This window comes from Callionymus lyra, chromosome 5 (genome assembly GCF_982586985.1).
Source record: "Callionymus lyra chromosome 5, fCalLyr1.hap1.1, whole genome shotgun sequence".
Taxonomy (NCBI): Eukaryota; Metazoa; Chordata; class Actinopteri; order Syngnathiformes; family Callionymidae; genus Callionymus; species Callionymus lyra.
Window position 1 is genome coordinate 5,042,366 of NC_141822.1, and position 21,679 is coordinate 5,064,044.

Genomic DNA, 21,679 nt, shown 5'->3' on the forward strand with positions numbered 1-21,679 from the left:
ACGTGAAAAAACATTTTAAAAAAAGGTTGAAATTTAATAAAATGACACTGTGAGACATTTAAAAACATTTTTTTTGGGAAAGAATGTTGGATTATTTTACAAAAATGTTTCCACACACACACCCGCACACACACACTCCTCAGACTCCTCAGGTTCCTCAGGCTCCTCAGTCTCCTCAGGGCTCCTCAGGCTCCTCAGACTCCTCAGACCCCTCAGGCTCCTCAGACTCCTCAGGTTCCTCAGGTTCCTCAGGCTCCTCAGACTCCTCAGACTCCTCAGACTCCTCAGGCTCCTCAGACTCCTCAGACTCCTCAGACTCCTCAGACTCCTCAGACCCCTCAGGCTCCTCAGGCTCCTCAGGCTCCTCAGGCTCCTCAGGCTCCTCAGACTCCTCAGACTCCTCAGACTCCTCAGGGCTCCTCAGACTCTTCAGACTCCTCAGGGCTCCTCAGACTCTTCAGACTCTTCAGACTCCTCAGACTCCTCAGACTCCTCAGGCTCCTCAGAGTCCTCAGGGCTCCTCAGACTCTTCCGACTCCTCAGGCTCCTCAGGCTCCCCAGACTCCTCAGACCCCTCAGAGGCCTCAGGCTCCTCAGACTCCTCAGGCTCCTCAGGCTCCTCAGGCTCCTCAGACCCCTCAGACCCCTCAGGCTCCTCAGACCCCTCAGACTCCTCAGACCCCTCAGAAGCCCTCAGGCTCCTCAGACTCCTCAGGGGTCTCTCCTCACAGAGAGTCGTCTCCATGCTGGTTGCTGAACTCCTGGAAGTCTTCAGGGATGGTGTCTGTGGAGAGAATGATTGACAGGTCGGGAGAGAAGCAGGTATTTCGGGAAGTTTTTAACAAAGTGCAAGAGTTCACCGTGAGAGTCTCGAGAACTTCAAGCCCAGTTTGTGTCAAACATCAAACATGGTATTGTGTCATGTGTCGTCATTTGACGTCAGTTTAAAAATATCAGGAGTGTAGTAACAGCAATGAACACTAGGGAGAAGCATTTAACAATAAATTCTATAAAAACAAATTTTTTTTGACAGAGGGAATATAAACAGGGACTCAGTTATTTTAGAATACTTTAAAAAAAACCATCATTATTCAAAACCGATTATTAATAAAGGCATAATTTAAAAATATGCTTCATACACGTCTAAAATCAACATAAAACTCTCTTTTACAAAATGGAATCCAAGACATTTTAAGGCCAGTTAAGTCCTTATTATTAGATGTATTTCGAGATATTTTAAGGATCTGCAGGACGCCTGTGTAGAAAACAAAATTAATATGTTTAACGTCAAAAGCAACAGGTTATTTCTGTGCTAAAATAAAGAGACAATATTGTGAACTAATGTCAGTTAATTCGTGCTAAAGATGCTAAACTAGACAAACATGTTTTTTTCATATCGTTTTCAAGTTTATCTTCGAGAAATGATGCCTTTTATCGCCGACACACTTCATGCCATGCAAACCAAATATGGTGTGGGTTGGTTCTGTTAATAACATCCATCCAGCCATCCATCCATCCATCCATCCATCCATCCATCCATCCATCCATCCATCCATCCATCCATCCATCCATCCATCCATCCATCCATCCATCCATCCATCCATCCATCCATCCATCCATCCATAATAATAATAATAATCTCTATTTATATAGCGCCTTTCTAGACCATCCATCCATCCATCCATCCATCCATCCATCCATCCATAGATCTCTTCATCCATGCATCCATTTATCTATCCATAGATCTATCAATCCATCCATCCATAATAATAATAATAATAATAATAATCTCTATTTATATAGCGCCTTTCTAGACCATCCATCCATCCATCCATCCATCCATCCATCCATCCATAATAATAATAATAATCTCTATTTATATAGCGCCTTTCTAGACCATCCATCCATCCATCCATCCATCCATCCATCCATCCATAGATCTCTTCATCCATGCATCCATTTATCTATCCATAGATCTATCAATCCATCCATCCATAATAATAATAATAATAATAATAATCTCTATTTATATAGCGCCTTTCTAGACCATCCATCCATCCATCCATCCATCCATCCATCCATCCATAATAATAATAATAATAATAATAATCTCTATTTATATAGCGCCTTTCTAGACCATCCATCCATCCATCCATCCATCCATCCATCCATGGAAACTATCAACTAGAAAATGTCAGACTATTGTGACGTAACCTTGTCAATGTTCAGTGCTAACATCTCCTCTCAAACGGTACTTACCATTGCAGCGATATCTTAAATTGGACCAGATAATGTTTTCTTGTGAGAAACAGAAGACGCCAAGTCGTCCTCCCCTCATGGTCGTGTCAATGGTGACTCCGGAGTCGGCCACCAGGTCCGTTCCTTCATAAAACCGGGCTCTGGAGCGAAGCAGGAAGGACATCATCAGCCTCTGACAGAAGAAACCAACGTTGTTGGTCACGTACCTGATGTATCCGACCTGTGGCCGATGCTGGAGGTACCAGCGGTAGGACACCTTGTCCTTCCATCCCACGTTCCTGGGGTCCTTCCACAGCAGACGGACTTGGTCCTGGGTGTCTCCGGTGTGCCACAGGGAGTTCCTTAAATGCTCGCCCGGACCAGACCTGGATTTCACCGCCTGGAGGAGTCAAAATGAAAATCAATCTTCAAGCTTCCTTAAACTCAAGGTTCATCCAAAATTCAAATAAAATGTTCTACTTCAGTTAAATCAATTCCTTTTTAGAGTCAATATACTATATAGACTCATACAATAGTGTCGACACTGGGAGCTCATGCAAGATGTTCCTGTCTCTGTAGCATGTTAGCATTTTAGCTTCTGCTACAAACAAACTTAAAATAAAGACTTATTCCATTTTTTTTCAGTACAATTTCTCATGTCGAGGCTTCGATACAAGAGTGACGTTACAGACGAGCAGTCTGGAGGTATTTGGATGTTTTTTTTTGGGACAAAGATGAAGACGAAGACAACTGTGCTCCAGTTGCTACATTACAATGAACAGAACATTTTGTCTATAACTCAAAAAACATGGGTAGAAAATGAGTGATTTTGGGTGTAATATCACTTTAAATAACATTTTCAAACATCTCTGAAGTGTAGACACGTGATAATAATGGAGGTATTTGGATGTTTTTGAGTGGATGAATGGATGTCTGATTGGACGAGGAGGACAAAAGAAATGAGGGCTATTCGTGGCCTTCTTACGTACATACTTTTCTTCACTCAAATAAGGCACTAATACCTCCGTAACGTCTCGTCTCTACTATAGTGTAGACAGTAGACACTGGGAGCTCATGCAAGATTTGCCTGTAAAGTTTCCTGTCTGTGTAGCATGTTAGCATTTTAGCTTCTGCTACAAACAAACTTAAAATATAGACTTTTCAAAAGAAAATTCGGAACAATTCAATTTCTCATGTCCAGGCTTCAATAAAAGAGGGACCTTACGGCCGAGCAGTATGAAGGTATTTGGATGTTTTTAAGTGTCTTTTTGGATGAAGATAAAGACGAGGGAAATGTAGCTCCAGTCGCTACATTAAAATGAACAAAACTTCTAAAACCGTGGTTAGAAAATGAGTGAATTCTGGGTGTAATATCACTTTAAATCTAATTTTCAAACGTCAGTATGGAGGTATTTGGATGTTTTTAAGTGTCTTTTTGGACGAAGATGAAGAGGAGGAAAAACGTAGCTCCAGTCGCTACATCAAAATAAACAAACATTTTTGTCTATAACTCTAAAAACGTGGTCAGAAATAAGTGATTTTGGGTGTAATATCACTTTAAATCACATTTTCAAGTGTCTCTTAAGTGTGACGGGGATAATGATGGAGGTATTTGGATGTTTTTAAGTGTATTTTTGGACGAAGATGAAGACGAAGACAACTGAGCTCCAGTCGCTACATTAAAATGAACAAAACTTCTAAAAACGGGGTAGAAAATGAGTGAACTTTGGGTGTCATCTCACTTTAAATCAAATTTTCAAATGTCTCTAAAGTGTGAACACATAATAATAATAATGGAGGTATTTGATGTTCTTAAGTGTCTTCTTGGACAAAGATGAAGACGAAAACAACTGAGCTCCAGTCGCTACATTAAAATGAACAAAATCTCTTAAAATGTGGGTAGAAAATGAGTGAATTCCAGGTGTAATATCGCTTTAAATCTAATTTTTAAAACGTCAGTATGGAGGTATTTGGATGTTTTTAAGCGTCTTTTTGGACAAAGATGAAAACGAGGAAAACGTAGCTCGTCGTTACATTAAAATGAACAACAATTTTTGTCTATAACTGTAAAAACGTGGGTAGAAAATAAGTGATTTGGGGTGTAATATCACTTTAAATCACATTTTCAAGTGTCTCTTAAGTGTGACGGGGATAATGATGGAGGTATTTGGATGTTTTTAAGTGTATTTTTGGACGAAGATGAAGACGAAGACAACTGAGCTCCAGTCGCTACATTAAAATGAACAAAACTTCTAAAAACGGGGTAGAAAATGAGTGAACTTTGGGTGTCATCTCACTTTAAATCAAATTTTCAAATGTCTCTAAAGTGTGAACACATAATAATAATAATGGAGGTATTTGATGTTCTTAAGTGTCTTCTTGGACAAAGATGAAGACGAAAACAACTGAGCTCCAGTCGCTACATTAAAATGAACAAAATCTCTTAAAATGTGGGTAGAAAATGAGTGAATTCCAGGTGTAATATCGCTTTAAATCTAATTTTTAAAACGTCAGTATGGAGGTATTTGGATGTTTTTAAGCGTCTTTTTGGACAAAGATGAAAACGAGGAAAACGTAGCTCGTCGTTACATTAAAATGAACAACAATTTTTGTCTATAACTGTAAAAACGTGGGTAGAAAATAAGTGATTTGGGGTGTAATATCACTTTAAATCACATTTTCAAGTGTCTCTTAAGTGTGACGGGGATAATGATGGAGGTATTTGGATGTTTTTAAGTGTATTTTTGGACGAAGATGAAGACGAAGACAACTGAGCTCCAGTCGCTACATTAAAATGAACAAAACTTCTAAAAACGGGGTAGAAAATGAGTGAACTTTGGGTGTAATCTCACTTTAAATCAAATTTTCAAATGTCTCTAAAGTGTGAACACATAATAATAATAATGGAGGTATTTGATGTTCTTAAGTGTCTTCTTGCACAAAGATGAAGACGAAAACAACTGAGCTCCAGTCGCTACATTAAAATGAACAAAACCTCTTAAAATGTGGGTAGAAAATGAGTGAATTCCAGGTGTAATATCGCTTTAAATCTAATTTTTAAAACGTCAGTATGGAGGTATTTGGATGTTTGAAAAGATGAAAACGAGGAAAAACGTAGCTCGTCGTTACATTAAAATGAACAACAATTTTTGTCTATAACTGTAAAAACGTGGGTAGAAAATAAGTGATTTGGGGTGTAATATCACTTTAAATCACATTTTCAAGTGTCTCTTAAGTGTGACGGGGATAATGATGGAGGTATTTGGATGTTTTTAAGTGTATTTTTGGACGAAGATGAAGACGAAGACCACTGAGCTCCAGTCGCTACATTAAAATGAACAAAACTTCTAAAAACGGGGTAGAAAATGAGTGAACTTTGGGTGTAATATCACTTTAAATCAAATTTTCAAATGTCTCTAAAGTGTGAACACATAATAATAATAATGGAGGTATTTGATGTTCTTAAGTGTCTTCTTGGACAAAGATGAAGACGAAGACAACTGAGCTCCAGTCGCTACATTAAAATGAACAAAACCTCTTAAAATGTGGGTAGAAATTGAGTGAATTCCAGGTGTAATATCGCTTTAAATCTAATTTTTAAAACGTCAGTATGGAGGTATTTGGATGTTTTTAAGCGTCTTTTTGGACAAAGATGAAAATGAGGGAAACGTAGCTCGTCGTTACATTAAAATGAACAACAATTTTTGTCTATAACTGTAAACACGTGGGTAGAAAATAAGTGATTTGGGGTGTAATATCACTTTAAATCACATTTTCAAGTGTCTCTTAAGTGTGACGGGGATAATGATGGAGATATTTGGATATTTTTAAGTGTCTTTTGGATGAAGATGAAGACGAAGACCACTGAGCTCCAGTCGCTACATTAAAATGAACAAAACTTCTAAAAACGGGGTAGAAAATGAGTGAACTTTGGGTGTCATCTCACTTTAAATCAAATTTTCAAATGTCTCTAAAGTGTGAACACATAATAATAATAATGGAGGTATTTGATGTTCTTAAGTGTCTTCTTGGACAAAGATGAAGACGAAAACAACTGAGCTCCAGTCGCTACATTAAAATGAACAAAACCTCTTAAAATGTGGGTAGAAAATGAGTGAATTCCAGGTGTAATATCGCTTTAAATCTAATTTTTAAAACGTCAGTATGGAGGTATTTGGATGTTTTTAAGCGTCTTTTTGGACAAAGATGAAAACGAGGAAAACGTAGCTCGTCGTTACATTAAAATGAACAACAATTTTTGTCTATAACTGTAAAAACGTGGGTAGAAAATAAGTGATTTGGGGTGTAATATCACTTTAAATCACATTTTCAAGTGTCTCTTAAGTGTGACGGGGATAATGATGGAGATATTTGGATATTTTTAAGTGTCTTTTGGACGAAGATGAAGACGAAGACCACTGAGCTCAGGTCGCTACATTAAAATGAACAAAACTTCTAAAAACGGGGTAGAAAATGAGTGAACTTTGGGTGTAATCTCACTTTAAATCAAATTTTCAAATGTCTCTAAAGTGTGAACACATAATAATAATAATGGAGGTATTTGATGTTCTTAAGTGTCTTCTTGGACAAAGATGAAGACGAAGACAACTGAGCTCCAGTCGCTACATTAAAATGAACAAAATCTCTTAAAATGTGGGTAGAAAATGAGTGAATTCCAGGTGTAATATCGCTTTAAATCGAATTTTTAAAACGTCAGTATGGAGGTATTTGGATGTTTTTAAGCGTCTTTTTGGACAAAGATGAAAACGAGGAAAACGTAGCTCGTCGTTACATTAAAATGAACAACAATTTTTGTCTATAACTGTAAAAACGTGGTCAGAAATAAGTGATTTTGGGTGTAATATCACTTTAAATCACATTTTCAAGTGTCTCTTAAGTGTGACGGGGATAATGATGGAGATATTTGGATATTTTTAAGTGTCTTTTGGACGAAGATGAAGACGAAGACCACTGAGCTCCAGTCGCTACATTGAAATGAACAAAACTTCTAAAAACGGGGTAGAAAATTAGTGAACTTTGGGTGTAATATCACTTTTAACCCAATCTTCAAATGTCTCTAATGATAATGGAGGTATTTGATGTTTTTAATGATGTCTTCACTTGAAGACGATACATTTGTTTTCCGTCCAGTAAACAGGGACGAGTCTGAAACTCTGTGACTGGTGTACCTTCAGCTGGATGCCGGGCTCGGCCACGGCTCTGAACGGCGTCGCCTGCCAGTACGTCTGCTCGGTCTGCTTCCACATCACCACGTAGAAGGACGAGGAGTCCTGGTAGCCGAAGATGAAGCCGGCGTAGTCGTCGTCCGTCACCGTGTTGACGTGGAACGTCCCTTCGAAGTCGACGCCGCTGAAGGCCGTGTAACCTTGAACCACAGACCATCACGACTGTATTCTCTGTCGGGTCAGAACATCTACGAAGAAGATGGAACCGGACTCACCCACTGCGAGTCCCGGGTCACTGTTCATGGTCTGAACTATTTCCATTCCCTGTTGAGAGAAGCGTCAAGAAGTTCACTCGCTTTAAGGGACGAGAACTTTCAGACGGCCTGGACGTTTGGTCTCACCTGGTTCAGAACCACCCAGTTGGGGTCGATCTGGGCGTCGCCCTCGGGGTCCAGAACCACCGTCTGATAGGCCCTGAAGTCGGTCAGCGTCACCTCAGCGTTCTCTGGACAGTTGTCGATCCTGTCGATCACTTTGTCCTGATCGAAGTCCGACTCGCACACATCTCCCACTCCGTCGTCTACGAAGAAGAAACAGAGTCAGAGACGCTTCAGTTTCTCTGGTGTTTCCAAGGTCAATATTTTGTACATTGAAAGGTTGTTTTTTTCAAATGATTGATTCAATCATTTAGAAATTACAGAATTTTTTTTAAATTTTACTACGAGATTAAAGTCATATAAAATACTTTATTAAGAGATTAAAGTCATATAAAATACTTAAGCGATTAAAGTCATATAAAATACTTTATTAAGAGATTAAAGTCATATAAAATACTTTATTAAGAGATTAAAGTCATATAAAACATTTTATTACAAGATTAAAGTCGTATGAAATACTCTATTACGAGATTAAAGTTGTTTGAAATACTTTATTACAAGATTAAAGTCGTATAAATTACATTTATTACAAGATTAAAGTTGTATAAAATTATCTTTTTACGAAATTAAAGTCAAAGGTGAAAGTGAATGGAAGATAATTTATTACGAGATAAAAGTCACAAATTAAAGTCAAACATACATCTATTAGGAGATAGTATTTTATAGTATTTAAAGGAGAGTATTTTGTGGGACTTTAATCTCGTAATAAAAGTGTTTTATACGACTCTAATCTAGTAGTAAAATAAAAATATATTTTGAGTGGCCCTAATATGTCGTATACATTATTATTTTTTTTATTTATTTTATTATTTAAGAAATAATTTTAAATACTTTAAAAATTAATAAATACATTTCATGATTAATTTGAATTAGAATATAAAACGCTTATTTTTTAATGTTTCATTTTTAAAATTAAATTATTTAAAAAAAAGAAATTCAAATGTATTTTTTTATTATACAAATGAGTTTATTTTCAATAATATAATTAATAATTGGAATATGTTTAAAAATACATTAATTTGTTTTGTAAATAATTGTTTTTTCCATTGAAATATTAAAAGAAAACAGTTTCAATATTTGAATCCAAAAAATAATGCTTTCATTATTCAATGAAAAAATGAATAGCTTAAAGAAATTAATTTGAATAAAAAATAAATAAAAGTTTCAACATTTAAAATGTTAAATTCAATATTATCAATATATATATATATTTTTTAGCCACCGATCAATTCAAAAGTGTTGTTTTATATAGAAAAAATTCTGTGGATTCATCAGGTTCGGGTTCATCAGCTCCAGCTATAAGTTTCCATCTCGTCACGTACCTTCCATCGTTGATAAACTTTATAATATGTATAGGAAGGACCAGGACCACGTTTAACCCCTTATCCTCCCACTCACTGTTGTCGTCGATCTGGTCCGGGTTCGGCACCAGGCGACAGTTGTCGGGTCCCGGCGGTATCAGATCTGGAATACCGTCGTTGTCGTCGTCGTCGTCGCACTCGTCGCCCTGACCGTCCTTGTCGGTGTCCAGCTGAGAGCTGTTGATCACGTACGGGCAGTTGTCCTTGGTGTCCTGGTGGCCGTCGCCATCACTGCGGGTGGAGACACAAACGGGCGGAGAACGTCAACCAAAGGTTCTTCTCAAAGGAAGGTGGTTTTGAAAGGAGCCCAAGAGGAGACACACCTGTCTTGGTTTGTGTCGCAGGAGTCGCCCACCAGGTCGTTGTCCACGTCGGACTGAAACCAAGAACAACCGTTAAAAAAGAGTTGACTTTTATATGTCGGATTCAAGTTCTGTTGGTGTCGTTCCAACGTGTGGTGTCACCGTAGCGTCGGTGGGTTCGACAGAAGTCTGACTCTCAGTCCGTCCTCGTCGTACCTCATGAATGTTTCCCCCGTTACGTGACTGACCTGGTTGGGGTTGGGGATGTCGGGGCAGCTGTCGCAAGCGTCTCCCACCCCGTCATCGTCTCGGTCCAGCTGGTCCCGGTTCTGGACCCGCTGGCAGTTGTCCAGGAAGTTCTTCAGGCCTGATGGTAGAGAGACGTTGTTCAGTAGAGCTTTTCCTACTTCCATGATATATCAACGTCTAATACTTGATGGTTGATTTTAAAGCAGTACTAGGTAACGTTTGATTTCAGCTCTGGTTGATTCAAATTGATTCATCATCACAATCATCATCATCATCATCATCATCATCATCATCATCATCATCTTCATCCTTCTGACATGTTTGAAATGTTGAAGTCTTCCTCTCCAAGACGCAGTAACTCCTCATCATGACCATGTTTTACACTTATTACTTTATAAAGTTGCTCGGAAATCTGGACGAACGAGAGGTTACAAGAGTCTATTATGATGATACAATAGAGTCACACATCACAAAAACAATACACACACTGATGATACAATAGAGTCACACATCACAACAACACACACTGATGATAGAATAGAGTCACACATCACAACACACACACACAAACACACACACATACTGATGATACAAAAGAGTCACACATCACAACAACACACATGCACTGATGATACAATAGAGTCACACATCACAACAACAACACACACACACTGATGATACAATAGAGTCACACATCACAACAACACACACATGCACTGATGATACAATAGAGTCACACATCACAACAACACACACACTGATGATACAATAGAGTCACACATCACAACAACACACACACACTGATGATACAATAGAGTCACACATCACAACAACACACACACACTGATGATACAATAGAGTCACACATCACAACAACAACACACACACACTGATGATACAATCGAGTCACACATCACAACAACACACACACACTTATGATACAATAGAGTCACACATCACAACAACACACACACACTGATGATACAATAGAGTCACACATCACAACAACACACACACACTTATGATACAATAGAGTCACACATCACAACAACACACACACACTGATGATACAATAGAGTCACACATCACAACAACAATACACACACACTGATGATACAATAGAGTCACACATGACAACAACAATACACACACACTGATGATACAATAGAGTCACACATCACAACAACAATACACACACACTGATGATACAATAGAGTCACACATCACAACAACACACACACACTGATGATACAATAGAGTCACACATCACAACAACACACATGCACTGATGATACAATAGAGTCACACATCACAACAACAAACACACACATTAGTTCAACCTTATTTAAAGAAAACATTTGATTCTTAATTTAGGTCCAAAAGCAAAGATGTAGAGACATTATTTATGAACTAGGTGTTACTGTTTCTCTGGCTGGTTAGCTGGTTACCATCATTCCTAGTTAAACCAAATTTATATCTGAGCTAAAACGTCCAGACGAGCTACAGTTTATACTTAAACTGATGAGAATGAAGTCTGTTTTTAAACACAGGTTTCATGTCTTTCATGTCATTCATCCTGCAGTTATCCTATTCACAGCTAGGGGGCACTGTTGCACTTGCATGGATCTTCTTCTGGCGTTTTTTTTCTTTCTTTCTCATTCTGACCACAGAGAAGCAGCATCACCTCGATGAAAGCGAAAAAAGGTCAAGTATCTTCACAGCAAAAAAAAAACGTCTGTCTCCTTCGGGGCCTTTTAGGTGGAATCACATTTCTCGATGATCAAAGCTCGGGATTTCTGAGGCCAAACGTTTTTTTTTTTTCTTTTTTGCAATCCGTCCACAAGATGCTGGAACATCCAGAACCGCTCAGAGTGATATTTCAACATCACATCTAAACGTGAACTTCCCCTGAAACCGTGGGTTGAGGAGCGAGGCTGTGAGTGGCTGTGAGATGCGAGGTTATGTAACGCGATGATGCAACTCGTACCGTCGCCGTCCATGTCGTCGTCGCACGAGTCTCCTCTGCCGTCGCCGTCCGTGTCCCTCTGGTCCGGGTTCTCCACCGACCGGCAGTTGTCGCAGGCGTCGCCGTGCGTGTCCTTGTCGCTGTTCCTCTGGTCCACGTTGGGCTTCAACCAGCAGTTGTCCTGCGGGAGGAAGAACAAATGTCACTTTCACGCCACACATCTGACCTGAATAGATGAGGATGAGGGACGCCAGCTTTAAATCCAGGTCCTTTCGGGAAGAAACCATTTTGAGATCAAGATCTTATGGATGCAGTGGATCCACAGAGTGAACGATGAAGTATTAACAGATAGTTCAATACAGGTATATAAACAAATATATTTGGAAATCATTTATATAATAAAACTCAATTAATGATGTAGCCATTAGTGCTATTGTGAGGAATCTGCTGCACAACCTCTTTGTTTTTTATTCTTGCGTTTTGGTTTTTCAACTTATTCAGATGCTCGATGCGCTGCTAGAAACACACGATCATCATTCGCTGCTCACTAGTGATGTGTTGATGAGGTTTCATGAAACAGTTGATGAGGTTTCATGAAACAGTTGATGAGGTTTCAAGATTCAGGATCAGAAGTTTGAGTAGGTGGCGCTCTCTGTCTCAAAATGATCAGAGGTTTCATTTAGTTAGTGTTTCTGAGTCAAAGATAGAAAAACGAGGACAATGTATCATGATGTATCGTGAAACCTCTTCAGCTGAAACAGCTGGTAATGTGATGAAGAGGCCTTGTGATACAGTCGTGTAGTGAAGACACTGTAACATGATAAAGTTGTGTAGTGAAGACACTGTATCATGATACAGCTCTGTAGTGAAGACACTGTATCATGATACAGTTGTATAGTGAAGACACTGTATCGTGATACAGTTGTGTAGTTCAGACACTGTATCATGATACAGTTGTGTAGTGAAGACACTGTATCATGATACAGTTTTGTAGTAAAGACACTGTATCATGATACAGTTGTGTAGTTCAGACACTGTATCATGATACAGTTGTGTAGTGAAGACACTGTATCATGATTCAGTTGTGTAGTGAAGACACTGTATCATGATACAGTTGTGTAGTGAAGACACTGTATCATGATACAGTTGTGTAGTGAAGACACTGTATCATGATACAGTTATGCAGTGAAGACACTGTATCATGATACAGTTGTGTAGTAAAGACACTGTATCATGATACAGTTGTGTAGTGAAGACACTGTATCATGATACAGTTGTTTAGTGAAGACACTGTATCGTGATACAGTTGTGTAGTTCAGACACTGTATCATGATACAGTTGTGTAGTGAAGACACTGTATCATGATACAGTTGTGTAGTAAAGACACTGTATCATGATACAGTTGTGTAGTTCAGACACTGTATCATGATACAGTTGTGTAGTGAAGACACTGTATCATGATTCAGTTGTGTAGTGAAGACACTGTATCATGATACAGTTGTGTAGTGAAGACACTGTATCATGATACAGTTGTGTATCGTAGACACTGTATCATGATACAGCTGTGTAGTGAAGACACTGTATATGATACAATTTTCTAGTAAAGACACTGTATCATGATACAGTTGTTTAGAAAAGACACTGTATCATGAGTCTGTTTATTCATTTTAAAGACCACTACATGTGTCTCTGTGTATCATGAGGCCTCATCAACACATTACTGGCAATGAAGCAGCTTTTCCCATCAACCATCTTTTAACCACCTTCAGAACTAGAGATCCAGGACAGAAACCATGTTGTTTCTGTTAAACACATGGAAACATGAAGCACATGTGAGACGACAGAAAAAGAAGACGCCTGATGAGTCCAGTTTCCCTGATTATATATAAATGTAAATAAACGTGTTTAGTATTCCAACATTTCAAGAGCAAAATAAACAAATCATTTCTTAAATGGTCTGAAATTAACCTTTTTTTTAATCTTACATTTCCTACATTTATTTAGTTATTTAATAATATTGTGTCAGTCTTGACTTCTTTCACAGATGGATCTCTATCAGAAGGTTTTTCTTTCACTGGGAAACTTCAAGGAGCTTCTTTTTTAACTCTGTCTCTTTGAGAAAAACACAAACCCAAAGAGTTAAGACATTGATTTAAAAAGCTCCTTCATCTCATCTCAGTGTATCTTTCAAAGAACCTGAAATCATCGTTTTACTACGAGTGTTTTCACAGACTTGGATCGGTCTGACTGTCTTTTGTTTCAGGAGATGTTCAAGTTGAATCAAGTGGTGACTCTGATACTCATGTAGCTTCTGTGGACACTGAACGCTTTTGCCAAAATCTTGGTCCTTTACCTTCTGGTTTGCTTAAGACCTCTACTGCCACCTGCTGTCCCGTTTAAGACCATTTGAATTCCCGCGTAATGGTTTTATCTATATTTTCTTTCCTTCTACACAAGCTTTACTCTTATCTTAAGTTTAATTTAGACGTACATTTTCTCTGTTCCTCATCTTAAGGCCGAGACACAACAACCCGATTATCGGTCGCCAGTCGGCGTTACTTTGGTCGGGTTCCATGAGTAGAATCAATGTCCGTCGGGCTCGATAGCTGCGATCTGATTGGTCCAGTTCTAGCTTTGACTAGCCAATCAGTGCACGATGATAAACCGGAAGCGACGATGGTAAACACTAGATAAGCAGTACAGACGACGGCACAACACTCGCCTAGAACTAGGATAACTTTGATAACCTGGGTAATACCTGGATCGCGACTCTCTGGACGGAGACCCTTTAGGAGGAGCTGATCAACATGATTGAAGAGAGGCCGCTACTAAAACTACTCTAACCGAATACCGAAGGCTGGCGCCAAATGAAATTATTTACATACCACCATTTTTTTGTAAATCAATTCTTCTCATGTGGAGCTTTAAACCAAGATGGACGTCACAGTCGAGCAGTATGGAGGTATTTCAATGTTTTTAAGTGTAAGTGTAAGTAAGTTTTAAGTGTTTTTAAGTTTGATCTATGTTCTTTATCTTTAGACTTAGATTGTATCATCTTGTTCTTTCTCTTTATTTCTCTTTGTTCTTGTTCTTATTTTATTTTTATTTATTTTTATGAATAATTGCTGTATTGCTGTGGCTAATTGGAAAAAACTATTTAGTTCTACCTAACCTAAGTGTCTTTTTGGACGAAGATGAAGACGAAGACAACTGAGCTCCAGTCGCTACATTAAAATGAACAAACATTTTTGTCTATAACTCTTAAAAAGAACAGATTACTCTGAAAATAATCCAACATGAGTCGACATGAGGGTCAGTAGAAAATGAGTAAAGTTTGAATTTTGGGTGAACTATGACTTTAAATCAGGTTTATAGGTCACAAAATTAACTTTGAGGTAACTAACCAAGGGGCCACATTAAAGGATTTGGCGGCCCCTGGACCTTGACACATGTGTTGTGATCATACAACGTTGGACTCGACTCTCAGTCGTTCTCTCGCTGCCGTGTTGTTCAGACGTGTCGCTGCAAACACACGTGTTACGACGGTTGCATCATCGGATCCGTGCATAAGGTGCTCAGTTCAGTCTTTTCAAAGAAGCGATCGCGCTTCATTCAGGAGGCCTGTTTGAACATGATTGGCTCTCAACGCCATGATTCACCCTCTTTGTGTCGGGCGAGGACTCGTTCTGAGCTAATCTGGCAGCTCAAGAGGAGGCTGCGAGCTAATCTTTACCTCTCAGCTCGTGCCACTGCTCTTTGTTGGGACGGAAATACTCCATTCAGGGACGACCACTGCCAGAGAATTGGTGATAGAGTGTGTTGCTAACTTGTGATCGTGTGTGTTTGCCGACCAAAGCGTAGCAGTCTGTGAATGTAGCCGTCTTCAACAAAGACACAGGAATCCATCCTGGTACATCTGACTTGAAGTACTACTCTTTTTAAAACCTCCTGTTTCCTCCCTTTATCCCCATTAACTTGCCGGACGACTCACAGCCATCAGATGCAGTAGATCTACAACCTGCTGCCAGATTAAATAGTATATAGTAACTATAGTATTCTGTGTGTTTCTTTGATTTTGTATTTTGCCTTCCTGCCCCGGTCCCTGAGTGTTTAAGTTGTTATTTGTTCCTTTTGCGACTGTTTTGACCTCAGAAGGATGTGTCTCGCCTGCAGTTCATACAAAACTCTGCAGCCAGAATTCTGAGCCGCTCTAGTAGAAGAACTCACATTTCTCCTTCAAACTCTTCACTGGCTGCCAGTTTCTTTCAGGATCATTTTAAAATTCTGGTTCTTACTTTCAGATCTATTCATGGTCAGACCTTCCATCAGTGATCTGATCCAGACTTACACCCCAGCTCGGGCTCTGAGGTCTGTGGATCAGAATCTACTGATGGTTCCTGAACTTGTTGCTCCTAAGCTTTGGAACCATCTCTGTGTTTGATGATCTACTGACTCTTTGAAGAAACATCTGTGTTTGATGATCTACTGACTCCTTGAAGAAACATCTGTGTTTGATGATCTACTGACTCCTTGAAGAAACATCTGTGTTTGATGATCTACTGACTCCTTGAAGAAACATCTGTGTTTGATGATCTACTGACTCCTTGAAGAAACATCTGTGTTTGATGATCTACTGACTCCTTGAAGAAACATCTGTGTTTGATGATCTACTGACTCCTTGAAGAAACATCTGTGTTTGATGATCTACTGACTCCTTGAAGAAACATCTGTGTTTGATGATCTACTGACTCCTTGAAGAAACATCTGTGTTTGATGATCTACTGACTCCTTCAAGAAACATCTGTGGTTGATGATCTACTGACTCCTTCAAGAAACATCTGTGTTTGATGATCTACTGACTCCTTCAAGAAACATCTGTGTTTGATGATCTACTGACTCCTTCAAGAAACATCTGTGTTTGATGATCTACTGACTCCTTCAAGAAACATCTGTGTTTGATGATCTACTGACTCCTTCAAGAAACATCTGTGTTTGATGATCTACTGACTCCTTCAAGAAACATCTGTGTTTGATGATCTACTGACTCCTTCAAGAAACATGTGTGTTTGATGATCTACTGACTCCTTCAAGAAACATGTGTGTTTGATGATCTACTGACTCCTTCAAGAAACATCTGTGTTTGATGATCTACTGACTCCTTCAAGAAACATCTGTGTTTGATGATCTACTGACTCCTTCAAGAAACATCTGTGTTTGATGATCTACTGACTCCTTCAAGAAACATCTGTGTTTGATGATCTACTGACTCCTTCAAGAAACATCTGTGTTTGATGATCTACTGACTCCTTCAAGAAACATCTGTGTTTGATGATCTACTGACTCCTTCAAGAAACATCTGTGTTTGATGATCTACTGACTCCTTCAAGAAACATCTGTGTTTGATGATCTACTGACTCCTTCAAGAAACATCTCAAGACACTTTTATTGGTGCAGGATTTTCCTTGATTCTCTGAGACTCTTGTGTTTGTCTCTGTATTATCTTGATCTTTTAAGTATTTTTTTTAGTGGGTATTGTTCTAATTGTTTAAGCGCTTTGTGACCCTGGTCTAGACAAGCGCACTTCAATCGCTCAGTTTGATTCCTATTTTGAAAGTTTTTAAAAAGACGTTTGCGTTTTCGGCGTGTGATGTCATCACGTTAATGACAAGGTGGACAAATAAGGTATTACATTGTCGTTCAATAGAGAAAAAAACATGTTGAACGTGAACAACTTTTTAAGCCATGATTTAACATTTCTTATTTCTTACATTTTATATGCTTGATTTAGAGTTCAAGGTTCAGGAAAACCCAGCAGGAAACAGTTTCAAAGCCTCTTGGTTTTCGTTGTGCTTAAATTTCACTTCTTCATGACATTTATCTGATTTGCTTTTACCATATTAGCTCTCGAAGAACCTTCTAATCAACATGAATAATTAATCCAATCTCTCAGAGCAACAAGTGTCTTTGAGTCTTTTTCAGCTCTATGGTCCTCACCCGACACACACCGTCGTTTGGTAATAATCTTCCTGGTGTGAAGCTCTTTGTGTTACATTTTGCTCGTACAAAAGATACAAAAACAGATAAAGATGAAAAATGGAATAATAATCACAGTCATAATTGAACCAGCATTTTCTAAATTAGATTTTAAATCACGGTCACAGAGCTCTCCGACCTTTAATTACTCCGAGCTAGAATTGGATCCATTCCAGAGTTTCTTATCACAGTTGCTCACCTGCTCGTTCGGGATTCCGTCGCCGTCGGCGTCGTCGTCACAAGCGTCTCCGTCTCCGTCGCGGTCGGCGTCCTCTTGCCCCGAGTTGGGAACGTACATGCAGTTGTCCTGAAAACAGACATTAAAAATGTATCATTAAAGAAATGTACCCCAAGTTTATCATCTGGTTTTACCTTTTTGCAGGACGAGTCCTTGCACTTGAGTTTCTCGTCCGGGTAGCCGTCGATGTCCGTGTCCTTCCCGCAGACATTACCGTTACCCGCCCAACCGATGCCACACTGACGCCGCCGAGAAAACACCATTTTAGATTGTTGCGCAACAGTTAAACCTCACCTACACTTCCAGTCTTTTATGACACGACTGCGATGTTTTTTGTCCGAGGTTCCCACCTGACAGGAGACTGATCCGTCCCTCTCGGTGCTACACTTGGCGTTGGCGTCGCAAGGGTTGGTCAGACTGTTGCCGCAGCTGATCTCCGGTTTACAGCCCTTGACCTGGTCTCCCGTGAAGCCGTGTTTACAAGTGCCGCAGTGGAAAGAACCCTGTGGAGGAACAGGGGCGGATGATCAAATGTGTCGTTCAAGAATTCCGATGAAGCGTCGAAGAAACGTACCACGGAGTTGTGACAGTTGGAGTTGGAAGTGCAGCCGCCGTTGTCTGGTCTTTTGCATTCGTCCACGTCGTCGCACACCTGAGTGAAGGAGGAAGATTGTATCAGCGACTCCGGGATGTTGTGCGTTTGTTACGATCTCATCTCGTCTTTTACGTCGGTTTCAGCTTCACAGCTACATTCACAATATTCTACACTAGTGATGAGTAGAAAGATTCTCAGTCATGTGATGACATTCTAATAACCTTGAGGATCCCTTCGTTGGATTGTGTATTAGATGTGTATTGATTAGTACATTGTAGGATACGCTACGACTTCTTAGATGAGCGCCGAGAGGCCACTGGTATGTATTTTGTTAAAACTAATAAAAAAACCTGAAAGTGAAGTAGTGGATTAAAAGAAATGGAGATGGTAAATTTAAACGTGTATTGGTTGCTTTGATTAATTCTCTGTTTGGTTTAAGATCTTGATCTTGATCTTTAAGATCTAATTTGGTGTTTCAATTGGATCTTGTTTGAAAAATGGTCTTAAGATGTAAAGTCTAAACTAACAGTCTAAAGGTGGGTAAGGTAAACTATCATCTTATATAATTCAAAATATTTTTATTCATTGTATTTTAATGTTTTATTTATTGTATTTTTCATGTTTTATTTATTATATTTTATTAATCTCATTTTATTTATTGTATTTGTATTTATTGTATTTGTATTTATTGTATTTTCAGTGTTTAATTTTTAAAATTTAAACTTTGTTTTGAAAGTCAGGTTTGAAAGCTGCTGGTGTTTCCTTTATTTTTCACTCATTGCTGCCATTTCACCGGTTTTGTTGTTACTTTGACACGGAGGAAATGGCGCACGTTGCCAACTAGTGGCCGGAGGTTTAATTGCAACACAAATTAATAAACACCCTGAATATTTGAGTGTCTTTTATATGCACACTATTGAAATTTTAACCTCAAAATTACTTTGAATAAAAATAAAATGTTATTTCAAAGGTTAAAAAAATAAATAAATACATTTATTATTTTATTTTCGATACAGTGCTATTTAATACTGATACAGTATCAGGAATAAAACAGTGGAACAGAAGAACTTCGTCTTCTAATGTTCGTGTGGCGAGTGTGACCACATATACTTGACAGAAGACATTGGCGTCGGTAGTAGGATTACTTCTTCTTGTATCTGTTACTATCGTAAAAGTCAATGTTGGGTTCTAAGAGTGGTAGGGTTGGAAATTCAATCACATAAGGATCAATATCTTTAATTGATAATCATTAAATCGATCTCAAGATAAAAAAGTTTGTGCTTCACTAGTTAAAAGGTTTATTTTTGGAGTAAACTTTAATAATACGAGACACGAAAAGAGTCACAGGCTGATGTTACTTCATAGAAAATACCTTCTTTATCAAAACAAAACACCTTAAGACTGAAGTAATCAATAGAAAATATTTCATATACTTTTTTCTTTTCCTTTGGTAACAAATGCCTTAACATTTAGTTTGAGTTTCATTGTGATGATAGTTAATTTAATTGGACGCTCTTCATTAATTAATTTGTTTTCTTGACAGTTTTACTCTTATCAGAAGAGTCGGGATATTTGTTTAGCTTCAACACTTTATACGTCGATATATAATCTCAGATGTCAATCAAACTTCAAGCCAGGCGACATAAAACAACTGGCCTTGAGTTTGACACGTTCTGCATAAAGAATTCCATGACGAGGAAATGACGCGAAAAGGAAAGAAAATCCTTCCCCGTTACCTGCTTGTTGGTCTGAGCGTAGACGATTCCGACGCCCTCTACTGGCAGACCCGTGTAGCCCAGCGGACAGGCGTCGCAGCGGAACCCGGGCGCCATGTTCACGCACTTGACTCCCGGGAAGCAAGGGTTGAAGCGACACTGCGGAGAAGAAAAGAAAGAAAGTTGAAGTCGGGAACATATATATACGTGGATCTACTCGAGGGAATCTATCCGTCAGCTTTCAGATCTGAAGACACTTTTGCTCAAGAAAAACAACCCTTGAAAGACGCTCGTCCTCAGAAGAACCAGGTCGACCTGAACGCACCTCGTGCTCCTCAGAAGCCTCACTTCCACCTGAACCTCTACCTTCCTCCACCAGCCTCGTTTTGCCTTCAAAACGGTTTCAAGTCGGTGTTTCCGCACAACAATCCAACATCTTCGTTCAGACTTGAACTCATTAAAAAGCTCTAAATCTTCCTCCCTGTCTGCTCGCGTTTGGTTTCAACTGCACTCTCGGTCTGATGCCTTCTCGGAACGCCGAGTTCCTGGAGAAACGGAGACGTTTCAAATGGGTCCGAATGTGATTTGCGATGAAAGAAAAAGCAACTAAAATACTTGACGTCATCGGGGCCGAGACTCATGTATGATGTGTTACCGAGAAAACCTTTTGATTCCACTCTTTTTATTGGATCAGGCTTGTTTACTTTTGACCCACTTGAAGCCGTTTTTAAGCAAAATAAAGTAGATCTAATCATGTAAAAGTTCTTTATCAAGCGCACAGATATGTGATGTCTTCCCTGACCGAGCAGAAAATGGAGCAGCCGACCTCGACTCTGACGGATCGTTCACAAGCTTCTGTTGATCTGTTAGTGAAATATCTGGAAAGATTGTTGAGGGAATTCAATGAAACATTCAAGGAACGGTGACAAATATTCACGTTTTCCATCTGTTTTTAGAGACTTTGAACTGACATTTGTAACAATACTGCCCCCTGCTGTCCCGTTGAGTTCCTTCAAAATCTGATTGTATATCAAATGTTTAAAGGTCAACTTAAGATCAACTCTGGTGTCATGTAGTAAATGTTCTTCAAGACGCAGTAACTCCTCATCATGACCATGTTTTACACTTTATTACTTTATAAAGTTGCTCTGAAATCTGGGCGAACAAGAGGTTACAAGAGTCCATTATGATGTAATAATGGCTTCACTCCTCCTCCAGCAGCTGTAATCACACCCGCTTTGATTATACAACGAGTCCCTTGGAGGTTGATATATATTTATGTTTTTTTGCTATTAAAGTGTATATTCTACTCATTTTTTCTCTTTAAAATATTTATTACCAGAATATTTGAATACAGCG

The 21,679-nt window shown here is 38.9% G+C and overlaps 1 protein-coding gene across 2 annotated transcripts in view; it reads right to left on the reverse strand.

Moving 5' to 3' along the window:
* Positions 1 to 545: 545 nt before the first annotated feature.
* Positions 546 to 21,679, reverse strand: part of thbs4b (thrombospondin 4b) — a 35,564-nt gene continuing 14,430 nt past the window's right edge. The window contains exons 8-23 of one of the 2 annotated variants that reach the window (XM_087790568.1): positions 20,342 to 20,479; positions 18,585 to 18,662; positions 18,361 to 18,513; positions 18,145 to 18,249; positions 17,972 to 18,079; positions 11,761 to 11,920; positions 9,773 to 9,891; positions 9,546 to 9,598; positions 9,260 to 9,453; positions 7,826 to 8,004; positions 7,700 to 7,748; positions 7,428 to 7,624; positions 2,466 to 2,638; positions 2,260 to 2,399; positions 681 to 784; positions 546 to 562 (exon numbers count right to left, since the gene is read on the reverse strand). In XM_087790568.1, coding sequence (XP_087646694.1) covers positions 726 to 784; positions 2,260 to 2,399; positions 2,466 to 2,638; positions 7,428 to 7,624; positions 7,700 to 7,748; positions 7,826 to 8,004; positions 9,260 to 9,453; positions 9,546 to 9,598; positions 9,773 to 9,891; positions 11,761 to 11,920; positions 17,972 to 18,079; positions 18,145 to 18,249; positions 18,361 to 18,513; positions 18,585 to 18,662; positions 20,342 to 20,479 — 1,905 coding nt within the window. In that variant the 3' untranslated portion in view covers positions 546 to 562; positions 681 to 725. Of the gene's footprint in view, positions 563 to 593; positions 785 to 2,259; positions 2,400 to 2,465; positions 2,639 to 7,427; positions 7,625 to 7,699; positions 7,749 to 7,825; positions 8,005 to 9,259; positions 9,454 to 9,545; positions 9,599 to 9,772; positions 9,892 to 11,760; positions 11,921 to 17,971; positions 18,080 to 18,144; positions 18,250 to 18,360; positions 18,514 to 18,584; positions 18,663 to 20,341; positions 20,480 to 21,679 lie in introns of those variants that run through there. The other variant, XM_087790567.1, reaches the window with a different exon arrangement.